Raw genomic sequence first — 23,110 nt, 5'->3', positions numbered from 1 at the left:
AGCTCGTCAGTGTTTCAAGCCCATAATCATGATGACACAGCAGAGATCAGGCATGAGGGGGGTTTTCATTCACTCCCCAGTTTCCACAATGCAACATTGTTTTGAAACTTGCACGCAGTCAGTCAGTCACACCTCTGAGCCTCTGGTTGTGCACTTCTCATTGGTTTAGTTCTCCATACACCCCTTTTCCATCACCATTTCCGCCTTTATATTTTTGTTTCCTCGACAGTTGTTGCATGAATACATATTATAAATACAACAGCGAGATTTTTTTCTTTCTTTTTTAAAATCAGCAAGAACATCTTTAAATCTGCAGTCATGTCAGACCGGGGATCTTTCGACACTAATGTTGTGACTTTGACGAGATTTCTGCTTGAAGAGGGCAGAAAAGCTAAAGGCACAGGCGAGCTGACAACGCTTCTGAACGCGATGTGCACGGCTGTGAAAGCCATCTCGAGCGCTGTCAGGAAAGCAGGTATCGCCCACCTGTAAGTATTTCTTGTGCACACCTCTGACAGGATCGATTGAAATTCAAAAAAGTTTGGGTTGCAAAAAAAAAAAAAAATTAGTTCTAAAAACGAATGTGTTCATTTTAGTTTAAAAACAATGTCCATGTTGTGTTTCATTGCTAACATACCCACAATGTGAACGTGCTACAACATGTTCCTGGATCAGCATCCTTGTTGATCTAGGAACAACATTTTAATCAACCAATCACATTTGAGGGACAAGTTTTATATATATATATAACCCTATTTCTAACCCTACAGTAACTATATGTTAATTGATATTACTTAGTACTTGTGTGTGTGTGTATATATATATATATATATATATATATATATATATATATATATATATATATATATATATATATATTACACACACACACACACTATATGTTAATTGATATTACTTAGTACTTGTGTGTAAGTACTAAGTAATATCAATTAACAACATATAGTTACTGTAGGGTTAGAAATAGGGTTATTTGCTTGTAATAATGTATCATTTACTGTTATTACCATAGTAAGTATGACACTGTAAAAATAGTGTTACCAATGGTTACATTTTAGATCATTTATATTTTAATTTTAAATAAAAATGTATTTATATTTATGTTTGTTTGTTTATTTATTTCACTTTTGAGTGAAATATGGCCTGAACATTTTCTTAGGTTTTATGCATTTTAATGAAAAAATGTGGTTTTCTTGCATAATTGCTCTTTCAGCAATTCATAATTGCAATATCATGCTGGTTTTGCATCTCCACCCCCCCCCCCCCCTCCCTCCCTCTCACACTTGTGATTAACATGTTGGCCTATGGGGTCTTTTTTTTTTAAATGAATTTTAGCCCTTTATATCACAAGTTTGTTTATTATTCAGTATATCCATTACATATATTATGTTTGCAGTATCACATGCGCACACAGTGCTGTTGTACTGGAAGTAGTGTGATGTTGATATGTTATACAACACTTCTATAAACAACCATTGAGAACCAATACCTAAAAACTCATTTCAGTCCCTCTGATATGATTCAACTCATGACTTTGAAATATTTCTGGTAGGTATGGCATTGCTGGAAGCACCAATGTGACAGGTGACCAGGTTAAGAAGCTGGACATCCTTTCCAATGACCTCGTCATAAACATGATCAAATCCTCATTCACCTCATGTGTACTGGTCACTGAGGAACATGACAGTGCAATCATTGTGGAGCCAGATAGACGGGTAAGGTTATACTGTAAGTGTATAAACCATTTATATATATATATATATATATATATATATATATATATATATATATATAAATATAAAAAAAAATATATATATATATATTATATATATATATATATAATATACAGTACAGTCCAAAAGTTTGGAACCACTAAGATTTTCAATGTTTTTAAAAGAAGTTTCGTCTGCTCACCAAGGCTACATTTATTTAATTAAAAATACAGTAAAAAACAGTAATATTGTGAAATATTATTACAATTTAAAATAACTGTGTATTATTTAAATATATTTGACAAAGTAATTTATTCCTGTGATGCAAAGCTGAATTTTCAGCATCGTTACTCCAGTCTTCAGTGTCACATGATCCTTCAGAAATCATTCTAATATGCTGATTTGCTGCTCAATAAACATTTATGATTATTTTCAATGTTGGAAACAGTTGTGTACTTTTTTTTTTCAGGATTCCTTGATGAATAGAAAGTTCAAAAGAACAGCATTTATCTGAAATACAAAGCTTCTGTAGCAATATAAGTTTGGGGTCAGTAAGAATTTTTATTTAAATTTTTTTGAAAAGAAATTTTATTTAAACTTTTATTCAGCAAGGATGCATTAAATCAATCAAAAGTGGCATTTAAGACATTTATAATGTTGGTATAAAGATTAGATTTCAGATAAACACTGTTCTTTTGAAATTTCTATTCATCAAATAATCCTGAAAAAAAATATTGTACACAAATATTTTGTACAATTTTACACATTAAATGTTTCTTGAGCAGCAGATCAGCATATTAGAATGATTTCTGAAGGATCATGTGACACTGAAGACTGGAGTAATGATGCTGAAAATTCAGCTTTGCATCACAGGAATAAATTACTTTGTGAAATATATTCAGATAGAAAACAGTTATTTTAAATTGTAGTAATATTTCACAATATTACTGTTTTTACTGTATTTTTAATTAAATAAATGTAGCCTTGGTGAGCAGACCATACTTCATTTAAAAACATTAAAAATCTTAGTGGTTCCAAACTTTTGGACTGTACTGTGTATATATATAATATATATATATATATATATTTTTTTTTTTAAATCATAGCCAATGAGTTCACAGTAACTTTTCACATTCTATTCCAAAAATGGAAAACCGTGTGTTTCAAGATAAACTTGCCTTTTCTGTGCAGAACTAGTCACATGACACTAACTGATTTTAGCTGCTAGAGATGCATGCTTATGAATCATAACTTGTATGCAGTGAAATTCAGGCCTTTACCTGCAGTGTTGGCCAGAAACCCATTTTGAATCTAATCTGACATTCAAGAATAGGAAACAGTTCCAGTCCTGGATATTACACACAAATCTTAAAAATCATGGAAATGTCATTTTGAATGTAAATGTTTCTAGTTCTCTGCTCTAGAAAAGATTGTGTGTTCACTTTCTATTAAAATCACTTGTTAAACCCTTATCCAGGATTCATGACTAACTAAAAGTCATGGAAATACATAAGTCAAAAGAACCCTGTTAACCCTGTAAGTTATAATCAGACTCTATATATATATATGAGATGATTTGTTAAGATGACTGAGGATTTTGGAAAGGTCAAATGTCTTTGTATAATAGATAAACATCATTAAATGGCTGTGATGTATGGCAGCTACTTCAGTAATATTTATTTAACCAAAACTTCTTGCATGTGCCCAAGGGTAAATACGTGGTTTGCTTTGACCCTCTTGATGGTTCATCCAACATTGACTGCCTTGCTTCAATTGGGACCATCTTTGCCATCTACAGAAAGGTATGACGGAATATATTTAATAGATTTGCAAGTATACAGTCCATGACTGTTCATGTGGATTCCACCCTAGTATCTAAACACACTTTAATGACTGCTCTGTTCACAGTGCACAGACAGCGAGCCGTCTGAGAAAGATTCCCTGCAGCCTGGTAGAAACATAGTGGCTGCTGGATATGCACTATACGGCAGTGCCACCATGATTGTCCTCTCCACTGGTCAGGGAGTGAACTGCTTCATGTTAGATCCAGTGAGTCCGTTTTACTTACACAATTTTGTACACCTCACTTTTGGGATCTTTTAGCAGTGTATCAGTCGGTATCATAGTTTATTCAGTCTACGCATGCAAGCTAAGAATGTGTAGATATGTGTAGTTATCATTTGTAGCTTGAAATGATATTATTCATACAGCTAGGAGACATAGTTTAAACCTGTTTACACTCAGAGAAGAAAAGTGTCTATAGAACCTTAAAGGGTTCTGTCAGGTGCTTCACATGTAGAAGCTTTTAGTGGTTCCCTTTTTGGGATCATTTTATGGATTTAGTTTTAATAAATTAATTTTGTTTCAATCATTTTTTAATTTTTATTAAATTTTATTAATTAAACAGCTCATAAACATACTTTATCACTAGAAAAAAAATTAAATAACCTGTTAAAAGTATTATATTTTAAAGTCCCCCTGCAGTCAATAATTTTATCCCTTAAAACTCATCTTTAAAAATCAGTTTGATAATGACATATTTATTCTTTTCCTGTAAAAATAATTTCCCCATGCCTTAAAATAGCTTGAACGTAACACTACACCCTTGCTTAATGAATACGCAGACCATAATTATGCAAATTAATCCCCGTCTCCACTCAATCACACCAGCTTGGACCACCTGATCAACTCGGTCAACTGTAGTAAATGCTACACAATGGAAAGTAGAAATATTGGTTTAATTCAGCCATGTATGTTTGAACCAGAAATGGATTTGTGGTATGTATCGCTCTCTATAACGTTGGACACATAACAGTAATAGATATGATTGATTAGATATCAAACAGCTAATAATGTGTTGCTAAAGTTACACAAATCATGTTCCTGTTCGCCATCTCAGAGTCAGACAGTTGCCTTTTAATAATTAGCATCCTTAGTAATGTCAGTGGAGAAAAGCCCCGCCCCGCACATTGACGGGATTGGTTACATGTTTGAGACGGTAGGAAACAGGGCTGTTTCAAACTGACTGTTTTTGGGAAACTGCAGTTTCAAAGAGAAAATACTTAGCAGTGGTGTTGACTGATGAATTTGCTCATGGTTTGTCCACATAGACATATAAACAATCTTACAAACTTGATTTTCACCACAGGGGGTCTGTAAGGCATTTGTTCTTATATAGAACCTTATTGGCCTAAAGTATTCTTTAAAGGGATAGTTCACCCAAAAATGAAAGTTTGATGTTTATCTGCTTACCCCCAGGGCATCCAAGATGTAGGTGACTTTGTTTCTTCAGTAGAACACAAATGATGATTTTTAACTCCAACCGCTGCCGTCTGTCAGTCGTATAATGCATGTCAATGGTAACTTCATCTATAAGAGTCAAAAAAACATGCACAGACAAATCCAAATTAAACCCTGCGGCTCGTGACGACACACTGATGTCCTAAGACATGAAACGATCAGTTTGTGCGAGAAGCCGAACAGTATATATTATGTTTTTACCTCTAAAACACCATGTCCAACTGCCCTGCGCATCCGATTGGTGAGGTCAGAAAACGCGTTCTGACAATGGAAGTGATCTCTCGCGATTTGCTTCAATGAGTGTTAGACATCACTTCCGCTGTCAGATGCAATCAGACCTCACTAACCTGATGCGCAGGGCAGTTGGACATAGTGGTGTTTTAGAGGTAAAAAAAATATAAATACTGTTCGGTTTCTCACACAAACCGATCGTTTCATGTCTTAGGACGTCAATGTGTCGTCATGAGCCGCAGGGTTTAATTTGGATTTGTCTGTACATGTTTTTTTGACTCTTATAGATTGTGTTTCCATTGACATGCATTATACGACTGACAGACGGCAACGGTTGGAGTTAAAAATCATCATTTGTGTTCTGCTGAAGAAACAAAGTCACCTACATCTTGGATGCCCTGGGGGTAAGCAGATAAACATCAAATTTCCATTTTTGGGTGAACTATCCCTTTCATTTTGGGTCAAGAACTCTAGTGTTCTATATAGAACCCCATTGAACCTTTTTCTATAAATATAGTAGATTATCTTTTTTTTTTCTTTTTTTTCAATGGCTACCAGCTTGCCCTAACTTAAGATGTTTATTGCTGTAAAATATCTATTTTTAACTGAGGATGAATCTAGTTATTTTTGTGGTAATTGAGAGCATATCACAGATGATGCCCAAAAACATTAAGTTCTAAATAACACATGCATTAATGAATTTAAATGTCAGGCTATTGGGGAGTTCATTCTGGTGGACAGAGATGTGAAGATTAAGAAGAAGGGGAAGATCTACAGTCTGAATGAAGGTTATGCCCTTTATTTCGATCCTGCCGTCATAGAGTACCTGCAGAAGAAAAAGTTCCCAGAGGTTCAGTATGCATTTTTTCCTAAAAAAAAATATATATATATATATATATATTGTTCCTAATCATAATAAAATCTGAACAAACTTATACATTTCAAATACACATGGATCTGATTTGCAGAACAAAAAAGCAAAAACATGGTACATCTGAAAATAAACTTTGATTATTTTATAATATCCATATAATAACTATAAAAATGTGTTCAGGATGGCAGTGCCCCATATGGAGCCCGTTATGTAGGCTCAATGGTGGCAGATGTGCATCGGACGCTTGTTTATGGAGGAATCTTCCTTTACCCTGCAAATGTGAAGAGCCCCAAAGGAAAGGTACTTCTAAACATACATCTAAACATTGTTTACATTCATGCGACTTTGTTTATGTGGACACCAATAAATCAACTGTTGAGCTTTTTTCCTGAACTGAATACAGATATATATTCACATATATATACTGTCATGAATTCAGTTGAATACAGTCACATATTAATTTAATGATGTTCATATAATCGCTTAAGAGTGTCCTGATAGTTTTGGGGACACTGCACTATTTAATGAAATACAAGAATGACGTGAAGACATGAAAAGTATGTATGACCTTTGCTCCAGTTCTTTTGTTTGGTGACACATCTACAGGCGTGTCAATGTTTGTTCTCTCTTATACGTAAGACCTGAACAAGGATCCATTCCATTACGTTATACTTGTGTAAAACCTTTGTGCCATGCTATTACTTCACAGTATTATAATTCAAATACCTTTTAATGCTTCACTCGCTTGTTTGTCTGCATGGTCACATCCACAATAAGGCCTGTAGAGGGAGCTGTAGCAATAGGAGGAAGCCATAACTAAATTTTATTGTGGGTGGGACTGGTAGAGACTTCTAAAACTCTTTCACCCTCTTCAGCTCAGACTGCTCTACGAGTGCAACCCCATGGCCTTCATCATGGAGCAGGCCGGAGGAATGGCCACCACAGGGACCACCAACATCCTGGACATCCAGCCAGAGAACATCCATCAGCGGGTTCCTGTGGTGATGGGCTCCCCTGATGATGTCCAAGAGTACATCTCCATCTTTCAGAAACACCATAAATGAAGACCACAATTCAGAATGTACGACTCTGAATAATAAAGAGGATATATAATACTTGACACTCCAGAATGAGATACCAAAATATATTCTTACTTTCAAAATACCTCTGTAATGTAAATCTAATTCCCTAAAACCAAATGTTTCTATACACTTTATACCTCCATAAAGCAATATAAGACGTATTTTAGAGAACACGGTCTAAGCAGTGATTATTTTTTACTGAAAAAAATTGAGACCAAAACATTTACTTTTAAAGAAACACTGTGTTATCTGCTCTAGACAGTCTCTGTGGGTGTTATTGGCAGCTGAAATTATTGTTCACCAAAAAGACAGAATGAGGATGATTTGAATTTAAATTGATCACATTTCTGTCTGTATAGATCAAATAATCACTTGTGCCTTTATTGCACCCTATTAAGGGAAGCTGTGAATAAAGTTCTTGGCAAAACAAAAGACTTTGTAGTTGTTGCGTTAGTCTTTTCTTCCCTGTTGTGATGTATATCCGAGTAAAACAGCTTCTCGAAACAGATAAAATGTGCGTTTGTCTATGGGGAGTAGGTTGTTTGCAATCACGTGGTTCTGGTGACGCGCGAAATTCCGGTGGAGGGCAAGCAGTGAAAATTAGAATGGAAGAGATGGAGAAAAGTCCTTTCTTTGCTGGTTTAGAAAGGTATAAGAAGAAAATCACAACATATGTTGGACGCGATCCTTATGCTATGAAGAGGAGCGACTTTTCCGCTGAATTAAAAGAATTCCCTGCCATCGAGGAGACAGATATAGAGGATGTGAAGCTGCCCTCACGCCGTGTTCAGTTCTAGTCTGGGTTTGTTTATATCGCGCTGCCTTTCTGCTAGTGAAGTTAGAGCAGTATTTTGATTTTCTGTCGTGATTGTGAAAAATGTCGCCATTGTAGGTCATTTATGCTGAATCGAGAATTGTAATAGGAACTCACGATATCGCTCGTGGGAAAAAAGGACGGTATTTTCGCCTTGGTTGAGAAGGTGAGGGAAGACGACTAGCAAATGTAATAATGTCACTAAATAAACCCACTGCCTTTCACTCAAAGTAATCACATACTTTGCTGAGTTTTGTATTTGGTTTTTGTGTAATTATGTTTTAGAGTATCACTCGGCTTGTGAATGATTATAACTTGCACACGTACAGCCACTTCAAAACTGTTCACGAGCTTCTATGGGTTTGTTTTTGGTTGTCATTGGTTGAAATAAATACAAAAACAGCGTGTCTGTCCTGAACGTGACCCTCCGATTCTCCTCCGTGGTCATATGGGAAAGTGAATCAAAACAACATTTAAACTAGATACATTTACATGCTTCCAACAAATAAATGGATCGACTTCTGTCAGCTTGTTGAACACATTTATTTTATTTGGACATTTTCTACCATATGATGGCTGAAGCAGCAGCGCGTGACACTGTTCTCATGGTAACCAGATCAACATTGTTAAAGGTCCCCTAGATTGTTTTTTTACAAGATGTAATATAAGTCTAATGTGTCTGTGAAGTTTCAGAAATACCCCATAGATTTTTTTTATTAATTTTTTTAGCTGCCTATTTTGGGGCATAATTAACTATGCACTGATTTTTTTCAGCACGGCCCCTTTAAGAGATGCGTTCCCTCTGCCCTACGAGCTCTCGACTATATATACATCGCATAAACAAAGTTTACACAGCTAATATAACCCTCAAATGGATTTTTACAAGATGTTCGTCATGCATGCTGTATGCATGCTTCGAATTATGTGAGTAAAGTATTTATTTAGATGGTTACGTTTGATTTTGTGTGAGTTTGAGGCTATGCTCTGTCTAAAGCTAACATTACACACTGTTGGAGAGATTTATAAAGAATGAAGTTGTGTGTATGCATTATACATGCACGTGTTTAAAAATGAAAATAGCAACGGTTTGTCTCCGTGAATACAGTAAGAAACGATGGTAACGTTAACCACATTTAACAGTATATTAGCAACATGAAACATTTAGAAAGACAATTTACAAATATCACTAAAAATATCATGATATCATGGATCATGTCAGTTATTATTGCTCCATCTGCCATTTTTCACTGTTGTTCTTGCTTGCTTACCTTGTCTGTGCACAGATCCAGCCGTTAATACTGCCTTTCCTTGTCTAATGCTTCGAATGGGCTGGCATTATGCAAATATTGGGGTCATACATATTAATGATCCCGACTGTTACGTAACAGTCTGTGTTATGTTGAGATCCGAGTGTTTTCCGGAAGTCTTTTAAACAAATGAGATTTATATAAGAAGGAGGGAACAATGGGGTTTGAAACAATGTATGTCTTTTCCATGTACTGAACTCTTGTTATTCAACTATGCCGAGGTAAATTCAAATTCTGATTCTAGGGCACCTTTAACAGAATACTACAAAACTGAAGTGAAAATACCAAATTATAATTAAATAGGATAAAATATCTTCTCCTCCCTGCAAACGATAGCATGAAGCATGTGAATATTTAACCAAGTCAAAAAGATAAGCAAGTATCCATATTCATTTACGTTAAGTAGGCTATCAGCAGACGCAAAACGCTATAAAAGCCGACAACTTTTAAAATTAAAAAACGAAATAAGTTATAAAAAACGGTAAAAGTTATGTAAACGATATAAACACCTTCTGGGTTCTCGATTTTATCGATTTGAGCAACCATAAACGACGCAAAACATGCGAATTTTGAGTTTTTTACATCACTCCCTGCCCTCCAGACTCATTCGCGCTTCTGCTGTGACGTCATGTGCAAACAACCTATTGATTGGATCATTGAATTGTTGTGGCTTGCTATTGCTGTGATCTCATGTGAATGACAGAGGTTGTTCCAATCTTGCGCCAGTAAACACGTCTTCAGAGAAGAAAAAATGTCGCTGCAAGAGGGAGGGGAAGTTATTTTGAATAAAGATTAAGCACACAAATAAAAATAAAAATAAAAAAAATGTGCACGGATAAATCATTTATAATACTGCTATATAAGCGTTGTCAATTTTGATTTCATGATGACTTTAAAGTATGTGAATGTTTTAATTGTGTTTCAGTAAGAACACTTTAACATTATTTGTGAATGAAAATTGCTACTTTTCCTTCGTCATACTCAATGTACTCCTATATTTGAATTTACTGTACAACAAGTTTGAGCAACCAAATGAAGAGCAGATGACCTTTTCTGTAAAGGCCAGTAGGTGCATAGAGCCCAGCTGACATTTGAGACACATTTTGGGGTGTTGCTCTACATGACCTTGGTTAAAATATATGCATGCAAATCTGTTTATAAATTATACCCTCATTTTTATTCGTAGCACAGTGCAGTATAAAACAACCTTTGAAATGATCAGAGAAATGCTTGTCTGAAATGCTCAGTGATTTCTCCTGTGTTGGAGCGCACAGCTTTTCTTCTGTGAGTGAAATGTTGTCTGGAAGATTCTGATCCTAATGAGTTTATTATTTTGGGCTCTGTAGCAGAGGAAGCGCTCACATTTAAGGCAATAAGAGCGTGCTTGTTTGGAAATATGTCTGCCAATCTGCCAAATCTGTTGAATGTGAAGAGCGATGTCTATAGCAGTGCTTAAATATATTGCGTAAACAGTGCTTGTTGAGTATTACAATTTAAACGAAGTACTCAAAAGGCATGTTAATTGCACTTTTCAGTGCTGTGAATCAAATATAATGCATGAGCAGCATGGTGTTTATCCATTTTCTTTAAATGTGTTTGATGTGTTTAGTCACAGTTCTAGGTTTGATTTTGAGTTATGAGGACACATTTACACGTAAATAAATACACAGATTATTAATGCGATCCATTTAACAGACCTCCAGTGTTCATTGGGAAATGATTGTCATAAACAATCATGAGCTTTGATTTCTGACCCATGATCTTCTAACCTATGAGTATATGTCATGAGTCACAGTGAGCATAAATAATTAGCTGAGAGCCAAGGATTGTGCTTTATAAGTTGGGCTCTTTGAGCTCAGGCTCTACTAGCATTCAGACTATACTACTGTCACTTGATCTGCTTCACCAATATAACCTTGGCCTTCTTCCACTCTGTGTATGTAAAAAGACTGACTAGAGTCTCTTCAGTTAGTCTCTGCCTGTCCAACGGTTGCAACACTCAGGATACTGTCAGAATGTCGGATCAGTCGGTCTTTGATGTGGACGTATGGACCCTCACTCGCTTCGTGATGGAGACGGGGCGGAAAGCGAAGGGGGCCACCGGAGAACTCACACAGCTCATCAATTCCATGTTAACAGCTATTAAAGCTATTTCATCTGCTGTCAGGAAAGCTGGACTCATTCATCTGTAAGTTCCATTAAATTATTTTGCATTATGAGAATGAATATGCTTTACCGTACCTGTGTTGTAAACACATACTGTATGAAGCAGAAGAGGTTGAAAGTTCTTTCAGATCAGCCAATGATAAAATCAGTATGTGAGGTCAAATACACAGACCTAGTTATGGTTTTAGAGACTAGTTAAACTTAAAGAACTGTAAAGTTACAGTAAATTTAAAGATACAGTTCTAGTGTGGTTAATTAAACAATAATACAGTACGTGCAACTATGTGTATTACAATACTTGCCTAAGAAAGTATGCTCGGTAATATAAGGGAACTACATGGGTTAAGTTTAGGTTTAGGGGTAGGTTCAGGGTTTGTAGTTTTACCCAGTTATTGGAAGAACATAGAAACAGGATGAACAGGATACGAGAAACTTTAATGAACATTGAGAAATCAACAAGCCACTATACATTGAACATCAACGATTACTCAGATGATGCAAAACAAAGAACTAAAATAAACTGAGGGTTTATTTACACAGGGAAGATAATCAGTTAAATAAGGAACAGGTGTGAAACTCAGTCAGAAACCATAGCAACAAATAATGAAGGAGAACTCAGGCAAACAACGACAGAGAACACATGGATAGCTAAACCGAACAAAACATGACTGTTACAACATGCGGAACAGGACTGAAAATTAAAAGTGCTACCAAAAATCCTTTTTTTAATACTTTGTGATGTCCTTGTAAATAAATAGATAATAATATTATTATGATAATCCTAATAACTATAAAATAATATAAACGATTCATTACATATAATTATCATGGCAGTATACACTGCGTTCCAAATTATTATGCAAGTGACATATCAGTAAGATTTCAGTACAACAAACATTCAGATTTTAGTTTTTCTAAAAAAATTGTTTGTTTATTTGTCTTTTTAGATAACTGGTATCAATCTCAGACAAAATAATTTGCCAGATCTATGGAAACCCTACTTAGAGGTTGTTCCACATTATTAAGCAAGTCACAGTTCTCATGCAATATGAGGAGGAAGAAAGATCTTTCTGAAGATGAAAAGCATGAAATGGTGCAATGTTGTGCAAAAGGCATGAAAACAACTAATATTGTGTGAAACTGAATGGAGATTATCAAATTATCATAAGATTTGTGAGTGATTTAAAGCACTGCAGAACTCGGTCAGATAAAGACTTATTAATGAAAGTTCCTTTCAAAAAAATGAATTGCATTAAAAGGGCAGCTATAAAAAAGCCAGTGTTGAGCAGCAAACAGGTATTTGAAGCTGCTGGTGTCTCTGGAGTCTCAAGAAGCTCTCCATGCAGGCTGGCAGTTGTGTGTAAAGATGCATTTTAGCCACTCCAAACCAAAGCTCACAAAGACAAACATTTACAGTGAGTTTAGAAATACATGAAGACTCATTTTTTAAATAGTTTTATTCACTGAATAATGCCGTACTACAATGGATGGTCTAAATGGATGGATTTCTGGATGGTTGGTGAATGGCCACCACGTTCCAACAAGACTGCGACGTCAGTGCTTTAAATCACTCACAAATCTTATGATAATTTGATAATCCCCATTCAGTTTCACATAATATTAGTTGTTTTCATGCCTTTTGCACAACATTGCACCATTTCATGCTTTTCATCCTCAGAAAGATCTTTCTTCCTCCCCATATTGCATGAGAACTGTGACTTGCTTAATAATGTGGAACAGCCTCTAAATAGGGTTTCCATAGATCTCGCAAATAATTTTGTCTGAGATTGATACCAGTTATCTAAAAAGACAAATAACAAACAAACAAACATTTTCTTAGAAAAACCAAAATCTGAATGTTTATTGTACTGAAATCTTACTAATATGTCACTTGCATAATAGTTTGGAACACGGTGTATGTATAGAAATAATGAAATGCCACCATTCAGTGTTTTGGCATCTGAACCTCAGTATCTGCTTTTTAATAATGTGGTTTCCCTGAACACAGTCAAGGCATTGCCGGGCATGTGAACGTCACAGGCGATGAGCAGAAGAAGTTGGATGTGCTTTCCAATGATCTGATCATCAATATGCTGCAGGCCTCTTATGGCACCTGTTTGATGGTTTCTGAGGAGAACAAGGATTGCATCTACACACCTGCTGAGAAAAGAGTATGAGCATTGTGATAAGCCTTGTTTATGAATATTTTTTTATTTTACTGTTAAAGAGAAAGGTCTGTCATTATTTACTCATCCTCATGTCATTCCAAACTTGTAGGATCTTTTTCTTTACACAAAAGTTGTTAGAAGGTTTATGCTGCTCTTTTCATGAAACCAATCAAGCTCCTAGATGTGCATATTAAAAGTCTTTTGAAGCCATTTGCTTCAGAACATTTTTTTAAGGCAATATTCACTGAAAATTTCCCCTCTGCTGTAGCTCTCAAATCTCATTTATGCAACATTGAATATGTGCATATTCGAATTTGGCATTTCATGATTGGTTACGGAACTTCACATCCAACATCATGAGTATCAAATGAGTCTTGACATGCCATATTTGGATGTGAACATATATATTATGAGATATTTCCATTGGTTTGGCTTACGAAATTTTGGAATTGTAGCAGGAGTCTTATTGATAATTTAATGGCGCTTTTGTCATTTTTTTTTTTTTAGCTCAACAGGCCCTGGCCTTTCCTTTTGTGTTCAAAGAAGAAAGAAAGCAGCCTAATACATGTTTGAAACACATGAGAGTGAATAAATGATGACAAAATATATATTTTTAACTATTCCTTTAACACATGATTTCATGTTCAAGACTGTGTTGTGAATGAATCAAAGGTAGAAGGAATAGAATAAATATAAATTGGAGTTGTTATTTATGTTAGTTGTTATTTATTTATATAGCAATGGACTCTGGTCTAACAAATAAATATTAATTTGCTTATGAAGGGTACTGATACTCTTTGGAAAAAAAAAAGGGAAAAAAGGGTACTGCTACTCTTTTAGATAAAACAGAGAATAATCTAGCTCAAAATGTGTTGTTTAAAACGTTGTTGCTTGTTTTGAAAGGTAAATAACTAAGGACAAATAAATCCCAGACTTATTTCTGATGATTAGATGAATACCTAGTAGTTCCTTGTATTCATGCCAGCAGGATTTATTTTTCTTTCTAACTAATAATAATAATAATAATAATAATAATAATAATAATAATAATGATATATAAAAAAAATGTGTTCGGCTGCATTTTATCAAAAATAATTAGAATAGGAAAAGTATAATTAGTTTCCATCACACACACACATTCAATTAGCAATGTTAATTAAGGGGAAAAAACTTAAATAGTTAAGGAAATAAAACTGCACGTCTGGAAGAATTGAGTAAATAAAACCTTACAAATGTCTGTGTGGTTTCAAAATAAGTTATGGCTGTTATGTAAACTATTTATGTCAGTCTTATTTACCCTGTGCTAATGCATATTTGTTGGAGTTCATTCAGATAATTACCACATGAGGTCGCCATTTCATTTCGGCTGCATACTCAGTTCAGGCTGCTGTTTGTCACAGGGAAAGTATATAGTCTGTTTTGATCCTCTGGATGGCTCCTCCAACATTGACTGTTTGGCCCCCATAGGCACCATCTTTGCCATCTACAAAAGGGTGAGTGTTTGTACAGCATCTGTTCACTGCTAGATTGGAGTTGCATGTGCATTTGGGTTACTTTTTGATGCATGCGAGAAATGCAAAAATAATAATAATAGAATTGTATTTCCATGTAAGCTTTCTGTCATGTGGTGTGTGAGATGGATTGGTTTGATGTTTGGTGTTCTTGTGCTACTTTTCCATGCAGATTGACGAGGTACGCTGACTGCTTTTGACCCCGCCTGATGACAAATAATGGCTAAGCAATGACTTCAATACAACTTTAAATATATTTTATTGAGTGCACTAGAGTGTAACGGATAGCAACGGCACAGCTGATCGTATTAGTCTTTTATTTAACGTTTAATATTTACTTTTCTTACTACTAATCGTTAAAAAGTTACACTTCACGTAGAACTGCAGTAACAAGCATGTACTCTAGGTGGTGTCATTGGGTTTGTTTAATGCTGATGTGCATGTACAATTTCATTTAATCACGATGAGCCTATTAATTCACTCTTTTGTCTTTGTAGACAGACTGCTGATTCAGTTGTTTTTCCTGTTGCAGGCCTCAGATGGAGAACCGAGTGACAAGGACGCCCTGCAGCCAGGCAATCAGATCGTGTGTGCGGGTTACGCTCTCTACGGCAGCGCCACGCTAGTGGCTCTCAGTACAGGAGCTGGAGTTAACTTCTTCATGCTGGATCCAGTACGCACAAAATGTCCAATCTGCTGAAATGATATAGATTAATAATGAATAATAATGCCAAGGCTACACTAATACCTGTTCTGAGATCAGAGTTTTATGGTCACAGTATTTATAAGTTACTATGAATCAGTTCATTAAAGGTGCGCCAAACGATTCAAGTGAATCATTTACAGCTTAACGACTATATGAGCAAAGTGCGCTGACAGCAAACATAATATTGTCTTAAAAACAAAAATAGGTATGTAGTAAACTGTGAAACGTCTTAGACTTGTAAAACAGTGTGTTACTGAGAGTTGTTTCACTTCTCTTTATGGTTTAACATCTTTAGTTTTTTTACACATCAAAAGGGGCACTTCTTTTTTCAATTTCGGATAAAATTCTTGAATATTTTGTGGCTGTAGTGAAGTAGTTTTGATTCCTCTTCCTTGGCTAATTTATATTTAGTTTCTCAGTTTTACTACAACATACAGTACAGTTTTGTGTCATTGTGTAATATAAGCTAATGAGAACATGAATTGTTTTTGATGTTCCTCTTCTTCAGGCGATTGGAGAATTCATTCTGACAGACAGAAATGTGAAGATCAAGAAAAAGGGAAAGACTTACAGTATCAACGAGGGCTATGCTAAGTACTTTGAACCTGCAGTCACTGAGTATTTAAGGCACAAGAAATACCCAGAGGTGGGTTCTGTATAGAGACATGCATAGCCAAAGAATGTTGCTTTGTCTGTTCATATTATTTTGGGAAAATTATCTTATTATTAATCTTATTGTTGCTAGCTGAGATTTTTTTGAGCTAACTTACACAGCACAAATCAAACCGTTGAGTGTACATGGTGATTTGCTGTGCCTGTGCACAACACATCATGTGACAGAGCCATACTCACATGTTCATGACATGTTGCGACAGAACAGTGAATGTTGCTTAGCTGGCCTGAAGATCACTTAGTTTAAAACAAAGTGAGTCTGAATAATGCTTGCATGACTGCATGGCCTTGCTTAGCATCAGCTGATGTTTACACACCTTACATATGCTGGAAAGTGATGAGCGACTTCCTCTGCAGAAAGCTGATCTTTTTTTCTGACCTGGAACATAGACTCAGCATATGTAACTGATTTAAGAGTGACTGGGTACAGTGTGATCATAAAATATGCTGAGTATTAATTTCCAGTGGGTCAGCTGGTTAATTATTAACATTAATTGTTTTTTTTGTTTTTGTTTTTTTTCAGTGAACAGATGTAAGATCTTGTGTTTCCAGGAATATGTTTTTGTTTCTTCATTTTAAGATCATCTTAATCAGTCTGATGGTGATAAGAAGGAAAAAAGAAAACAAGAAAAAATTGAAGAGCTGTCTTAGATAAAATACTGCTTTATGAAATGGGAAACTTGCTAATGACATACATAATGTTATCAACTCTGACATGTTTTATATTGGATGTCAAGTTGTTTTCGTAGAAGTGTTGTCAGAAACATGCTATCTCTGACCTCAGGAAGTATTGATTTGTTTGCATATTGTGTCTGTCATTGCTTGAGGTGGGGTTGGCTAAGGGAACATGCTGCCACCTCTTAAAATCCAAATTTAAAGCCAAAATTACAACTTTATGAAGTTTATTTTTGTTGTTTTTACTGTTCACCTGTTTCTAAAGGAAAATGCATTACATTTGATGATAGATGTGTGGGTTACACTTTATTTTAGTGTTCTTGTTACAGTGTAATTATACAAATAAGTACTGAGAAATATTAATTAACAACATGTACTTACTATATAATTAGGGTTAGTAAGTAAGTACATGTCAGATGTGTAACAGGGACAGTAAAATAAAGTGTACTGATGTGTTTTAGCTGTCCAGCTGGGTTTTTGTTTCCTGGAACTTCTCACACTACTTCCTGTTTTCCTATCCTCTTTTATTGAAGCTTATGATCTTTGTTCCTGACAGTTTTTGTTTTAGATTGTTTACAGATTGTGGTGCAAACTGAAATTATTTTCTAAAAAGCCTAAAAAGATCATGTATAATCAAAGTTTCTAATTCAAAGCATAAATAATATAAGAAAGTTTGAGTTTTTGTTCATATAAATACTGATAACATGTCCTGGTATTATTTTTGATGAAATGTAATTGTCTCACAGGATGGTAGTGCCCCGTATGGTGCCAGGTATGTTGGGTCGATGGTGTCTGATATACACCGTACCATCGCCTATGGCGGCATATTCATGTACCCAGCCAATGAGAAGAGTCCAAAAGGAAAGGTGAGTCGACAATGCTTTTACAACATGATCATTTTTAGCTCCTGTATTTTAAGATATTCAGGGCAAACAGTGGAAACCAGTCATAAAAAAGCAAATCTGGTGATAGTGATATAATAAAATAATGAGTATGCTGAAGGTGAAAGATAATAGACTTTTATCATATTATGTTACAGTGAAGTGATTCATGCAGCATACGCTGTTAGGTTAATCTTATGGTTGTGTCCTGTGTTATTTTGGTATTATTTTATTCATTGATATTTGTTATTTTTATATTTTCAGTTTTATTATAATTTTCATTATCATTGTTATGTGCTGTTGTCATTTTGATAAGTTTTTAACATTTCTATTTACAGTGCACAGCATAAATGAGTACACCCCCTCTGAACAAATACAAAAGATGTATTTTCTTTATGATCACTAATACAGTTCATGGAAAGATGGCAAAACTAATATGTATTAAACATATACATAATAAAAACTGAGAAATATATGTCATTAATAGTCATAAAATAAGTTGTAAGGCCCGCCCAATCGGCCCAACGGCGGTTTCCCACCGGGCGGGGAAGGTTTCTTGCGTGCTCGGTCTTTTCAGTGTGGCAAAATAGTTTAATTCCAATTAAACGTTTATCTGACTCCATTTTATTATGACCTCGAATTTAGGTTTGAATGCCAATTGATAACTGACAATTTAGATTTGTGGGGTTATGGACTTAACGTAATCTACTAGAGTCAATAATTTCAGATTAAGTCAGAATAAAGTCAAATGTAACAATTTATTAGTCAGGTAAATGTATCATGCCAATTACATAATCATCTCAAAGATGATCAATACAAACATCAAATGCTCAGGAACAGAGTAAAATATGCATACCTGACATTAGAAAAATGCACATTGCTGAGTGTCTGAAGGGCTCATCTGCACAGGACCGAGCCCTGAATCTCCTGCAACATCTCTTTAAATACTCAGACCAAGACAGAAACTTCTTTCAAATGGAAACATGACTTCACAATTGGAATTTGCATTAATCAGTGTCCCAGACTGAGTAGTTTACACCTTTTTGGGGACAGAAGGCCATTTGCATGAAAGACCCTGTGAAGGTCTTACAGAGAGCAAAATATCTCTAAAATCTTTAAACCTTTATAACCTTCTGGTTTACTTCTGTGGGAATGAGACCTTTGTACCAGTCGCACTGAGACATTTCAGATGATACCAAACATGTATAATGGTGTATGATTAAACTGTTCACATTAAACCATATAGATTTTGGGTGAATTTCAGGTCATCTTTGCATGTAGAGAGAAGAGGGGGTGAAGGAAGGGAGATGTAGATTAAGGCATTGCTGAGGTGTGATCGACTCAGTGTGATTACGCCTCAAATGGGAATCTAATTTTGCAAGAGAGAGTTTGAATGTTAATTTCCTTTGTTTTCTTAACGAGTAGCCCTTTTTCAGTCCAGACAGTCCGGCATTAGTCTTACAAAGTAAATTAGCCAATTTTGTTTAAATTAAGGATTGCAGAAATGAGTACACCCTAGATTTAATTCAACAAACGTATAATAATCTAGTACTTAGTATGCCCGCCATAATTTTGAATAAACTGCTCTGACCCTGCTTGGCACAGAGTTTTCAAATTCAATGCAAATTGTCACATCTGTCCTGTTTAACTCCTGGATGATGAGCTCCTTAAATGCCCTGATCTTTAATGGGGAGTGTTGCTCAACTCGTCTCTACAGAATCCCCCACAGGCGCTCAAGAGTGTTAAGATTGAGTGCAATACGTGTCCACAGAAGGTTTTTCACCTTGGGAGAATGCATATCCCCATTGTCATGTTGAAAAAATGCCCAACAATGCAGGGAATGAGGAAAGGGAAACATCTTCTGTTTCAAGTTTGTGTTTTAAATTACACCGCGGTGTGGGAATTCATGACAGCATTGATAAAGCACAACTCCCTCACACCTTCAGCACTCATACATCCCTATATAAGAGCTTTACTACAACTGAACTTTACCGTGGGAACAAGGCACTTCTCACTGTACTCCTCCTCTAGCAACACCATAACATTTTGGATGCTGTTAGATCCAGAATGATTGATTTGATCTCATGAGACCAGAGTATTGATTCCCAGAATCTATATTTTGTAAATATGGGCTTTGGAAATGGCTAACTGACTTTATTGTGCTTTGGCTACAGTAGTTAGTTCCAGTGAGAACAACAACCATGCATGTCATTCATGCATCTTACTCTGTGAGATTAACAGTCACTCTTTTCATAGCTTTTGCTGGCTCTGAGACACTCGCTTGGTATTTCTCCTGCTCTTTGTCTAGCAAAAAATCCCTCATCACTAAATGAAAGCTTAAAATGAAGGCCTGATTATTTCAGGGGCCTTGTCACAAGTCCATTGTTTTTTATTTTTTCTGTGTTACTTTTGCTATATTTTCACACTTAAAACAATGATTTGGTAATCCTCTTGTACCACTGTCCTCTTTTGTGCTAAGAAATAAGTATCCTGACAGTTCTTTCCTAAGTGCTTCCATTGTTGTCCGCATTAAGTCTGAGAATGATTCAGTGGGCTATATAGCACTTTTAATGGTCAAGAAATTACTTCTCTTTTAATGTTTTGGTTCAACATACTCACCAGAAAAATTTTATTTCATTTTATTTAGTAACTTTTAGGAGGGTGTACTCATTTTTGCTACACAACATTTTATCACCTTGATAAGAAAATCTTATTTTCCTGAATAATTTTGACATGCTTCTTTGGTAATTGATTAAGCAGACTTGCTGGAACATTATATCTCTAAATAACCCTAACATGTCTTCTAAGTAATTGAGTAATTGCTGACTTTCAGAAGTTTCAGAGGGGGTGTACTCATTTATGCTGTGCACTGTAGCTTTAATTCATTTTTATATTTATTTTTTTATATATAGTTTTAGTAATTTTAGTAATTCAGCATATTTTATTCACATTTTTGTTTTTTAGTTTACATTTTCATCTAATATTTACATATTATTTATTTCAACATTATTTTAATAGAGTGCCGCAGCCGTGACATCAAAACCAGTGGTTCGCCAGTGGTTCCCTCAGGAATTTTCCTTTGGGTTTTTATAATGGGGTTTTTCAATTTATTAGTAACATAAGGTCTGTGGTAAAATGTAACTTGACGAGTATTGTGAAGTTATGTTTACCACAGACCTTATTTTACTCATAAACTGAAAAACCCCATTATAAAAACCCATAGGAAACCTGCAGTGTTTTATACTGTAGATTACTTTATGGTTTACAGCAGGAACAGGCAGGTTGTATTCTGATAACAGATTACTTCTCATTTGAGCTGTCATTCCTGACAATGTTCAGTGACCAAACACACAGCATAAGCCTAAACTGAAGCAAATATACACTATAGCATGAAAGCAGTGGCCCAGATATAGTATCTGCAGTTCATGCTGCTTTTCAAGAAATGCCATTGTATAAACTTTATTATGTATTTACAGTCCAGTTTCTCTGTTCTACATAGATAAGACTAAAATGAATCCATTCTGAATGAACTCAAAAGCATACTCAATGACCCAAATTGATAATTGATAAGAGAAAATGAAACATATCAGCTTCAAACTCAGAGGTAAAACTAAGAGAAGTGTTCAAGATTTAGACCCTTTGAAAAATAAATTGGTTTGTGGGTTTATCAGCATTATGTAACTTCTGTGGCTCTCTTTTTTTCTCATGTGTTTCATGCTCTCTAGCTGAGGTTGCTGTACGAGTGTAACCCCATAGCCTTCCTGATCGAGCAGGCCGGAGGCATTGCCACGACAGGCACCCAGCGTGTCTTGGATATTATTCCCGAGTCACTGCACCAGAGGGCACCCTTTGTTGTGGGCTCTCCAGATGATGTGGAGGAGTACTTGTCCTTTGTCAAGAAACAGAAAAAATAGAGATTTCGGTTGTTATTTGATCCACTGAAAACCCACATGACATCGAGTTAGAATACAAAACATCACAGTAGCTTTTTTAAAATAGTAGAAGCAATGCTTTTGTAAACAGAATCACATTAAATTTCCAGTATTTTAGGTCATTTTTTCTTTCTTTTTTCTTCAAGTCGTCTTTTCAGTTCAGATTTAGTCTTCTACCCCTTTCGCAATCTGTCTTTCTTCCTCGCTTTTTTTATGTGAACATAATGTACCTTCAGCAATGTGCTGTTTGTTAGTTGGTTTACACCCTCTCGTACAGACCCCTCCCTACAAGTACAAGAGCCAAAACCGTAGTAATCTCCACCCCACAAGTCTTAGTTTGCTGGTCATGATGACGGCTCATGTAATGGCCATATGCCAAGAGATAAACCAATAGGACACTTTGTATTGCAAGAGCAAATGAACAGCCCTCAATGTTAATATTCATCTCCTGAAGATCACAACACATGCAGTGAAGAAAAAATAGAATGTGGTATGTCTGGAAAACGTTTTTTTTTTTTAACCCCCCATGAACATGACACTGATCCCAGATATGCTGCTGCATATGTTTAAGCTTGAGAAAGCAGTACTGAAAAGCAGTACCATTCAGTCATGACCAGTAAACTTCCTGTTTTAATAGGCTAAGGGTACACTAGTTTTTGATTTTCTGTCTGCTCATGTCACAGTGAGGTGATTGGAATAAATTTGTTTTGCAAGTTACAGTAAAATATACACACTATTGTTCAAAAGTTTGGGATTGTTTTTGAAACAAGTCTTTTATTCTCACCAAGGCTGCATTTATTTGATCAAAAAATACAGTGAAAGCAGTAATACTGTGAAATATTATTACATTTTACGAAATCTGTTTTTGATTTTAATACATTTTAAAATGTAAATTTTTCTTGTGATGTCAAAGCTGAATTTTCAGCATCATTACGCTAGTCTTCATTGTCACATGATCCTTCAGAAATCATTCTAATATGATCTGATTGGGTGTATAAGAAAAAAAATATGAATGAACTTTTGAACAGTAGTGTGCAAAATGATGCTACATTTAAAACTAC

The 23,110-nt window shown here is 35.3% G+C and overlaps 2 protein-coding genes across 4 annotated transcripts; both read left to right on the top strand.

Annotated features, from left to right (window-relative positions):
* The first annotated feature begins 195 nt into the window (after positions 1 to 195).
* Positions 196 to 7,640, top strand: fbp1a (fructose-1,6-bisphosphatase 1a). The gene is made up of 7 exons (XM_067406180.1): positions 196 to 488; positions 1,571 to 1,733; positions 3,440 to 3,532; positions 3,639 to 3,779; positions 5,974 to 6,111; positions 6,316 to 6,435; positions 7,011 to 7,640. Exons 1-7 carry the CDS (start codon positions 319 to 321, stop codon positions 7,197 to 7,199), a joined length of 1,014 nt encoding a protein of 337 aa, XP_067262281.1. The 5' UTR covers positions 196 to 318; the 3' UTR covers positions 7,200 to 7,640.
* A 536-nt stretch (positions 7,641 to 8,176) lies between these two features.
* On the top strand, positions 8,177 to 22,994 carry fbp2 (fructose-1,6-bisphosphatase 2). 3 transcript variants are annotated; one of them, XM_067408330.1, is made up of 8 exons: positions 8,177 to 8,197; positions 11,307 to 11,526; positions 13,513 to 13,675; positions 15,073 to 15,165; positions 15,716 to 15,856; positions 16,398 to 16,535; positions 17,983 to 18,102; positions 21,843 to 22,994. In XM_067408330.1, the coding sequence occupies exons 2-8, from the start codon at positions 11,354 to 11,356 to the stop codon at positions 22,029 to 22,031; spliced, it is 1,017 nt and encodes a 338-aa protein (XP_067264431.1). In that variant the 5' UTR covers positions 8,177 to 8,197; positions 11,307 to 11,353; the 3' UTR covers positions 22,032 to 22,994. The 3 variants fall into 3 exon arrangements, with proteins under 3 accessions (XP_067264431.1, XP_067264429.1, XP_067264428.1); XM_067408328.1 differs by lacking the exon at positions 8,177 to 8,197 and adding an exon at positions 10,484 to 10,622 and having other exon boundaries at positions 11,287 to 11,526; XM_067408327.1 differs by lacking the exon at positions 8,177 to 8,197 and having other exon boundaries at positions 11,210 to 11,526.
* Positions 22,995 to 23,110: the final 116 nt, after the last annotated feature.

The sequence above is a fragment of the Chanodichthys erythropterus genome, chromosome 13 (genome assembly GCF_024489055.1).
Source record: "Chanodichthys erythropterus isolate Z2021 chromosome 13, ASM2448905v1, whole genome shotgun sequence".
Lineage (NCBI taxonomy): Eukaryota > Metazoa > Chordata > Actinopteri > Cypriniformes > Xenocyprididae > Chanodichthys > Chanodichthys erythropterus.
Note: the sequence above shows the minus strand (reverse complement) of the source record. Positions and strands in the feature narration are given on the sequence as shown.

Bases quoted from the DNA above. Each gene is read 5' to 3' on its own strand.
- fbp2 (XM_067408330.1), top strand. From the start codon at position 11,354: ATGTCGGATCAGTCGGTCTTTGATGTGGACGTATGGACCCTCACTCGC. The intron at 16,536-17,982 runs GTGGGTTCTGTA...ATTGTCTCACAG, and splicing joins GGCACAAGAAATACCCAGAG to GATGGTAGTGCCCCGTATGG. The intron at 18,103-21,842 runs GTGAGTCGACAA...CATGCTCTCTAG, and splicing joins AGAAGAGTCCAAAAGGAAAG to CTGAGGTTGCTGTACGAGTG.
- fbp1a (XM_067406180.1), top strand. From the start codon at position 319: ATGTCAGACCGGGGATCTTTCGACACTAATGTTGTGACTTTGACGAGA. The intron at 3,780-5,973 runs GTGAGTCCGTTT...TTTAAATGTCAG, and splicing joins ACTGCTTCATGTTAGATCCA to GCTATTGGGGAGTTCATTCT. The intron at 6,112-6,315 runs GTTCAGTATGCA...AAATGTGTTCAG, and splicing joins AGAAGAAAAAGTTCCCAGAG to GATGGCAGTGCCCCATATGG.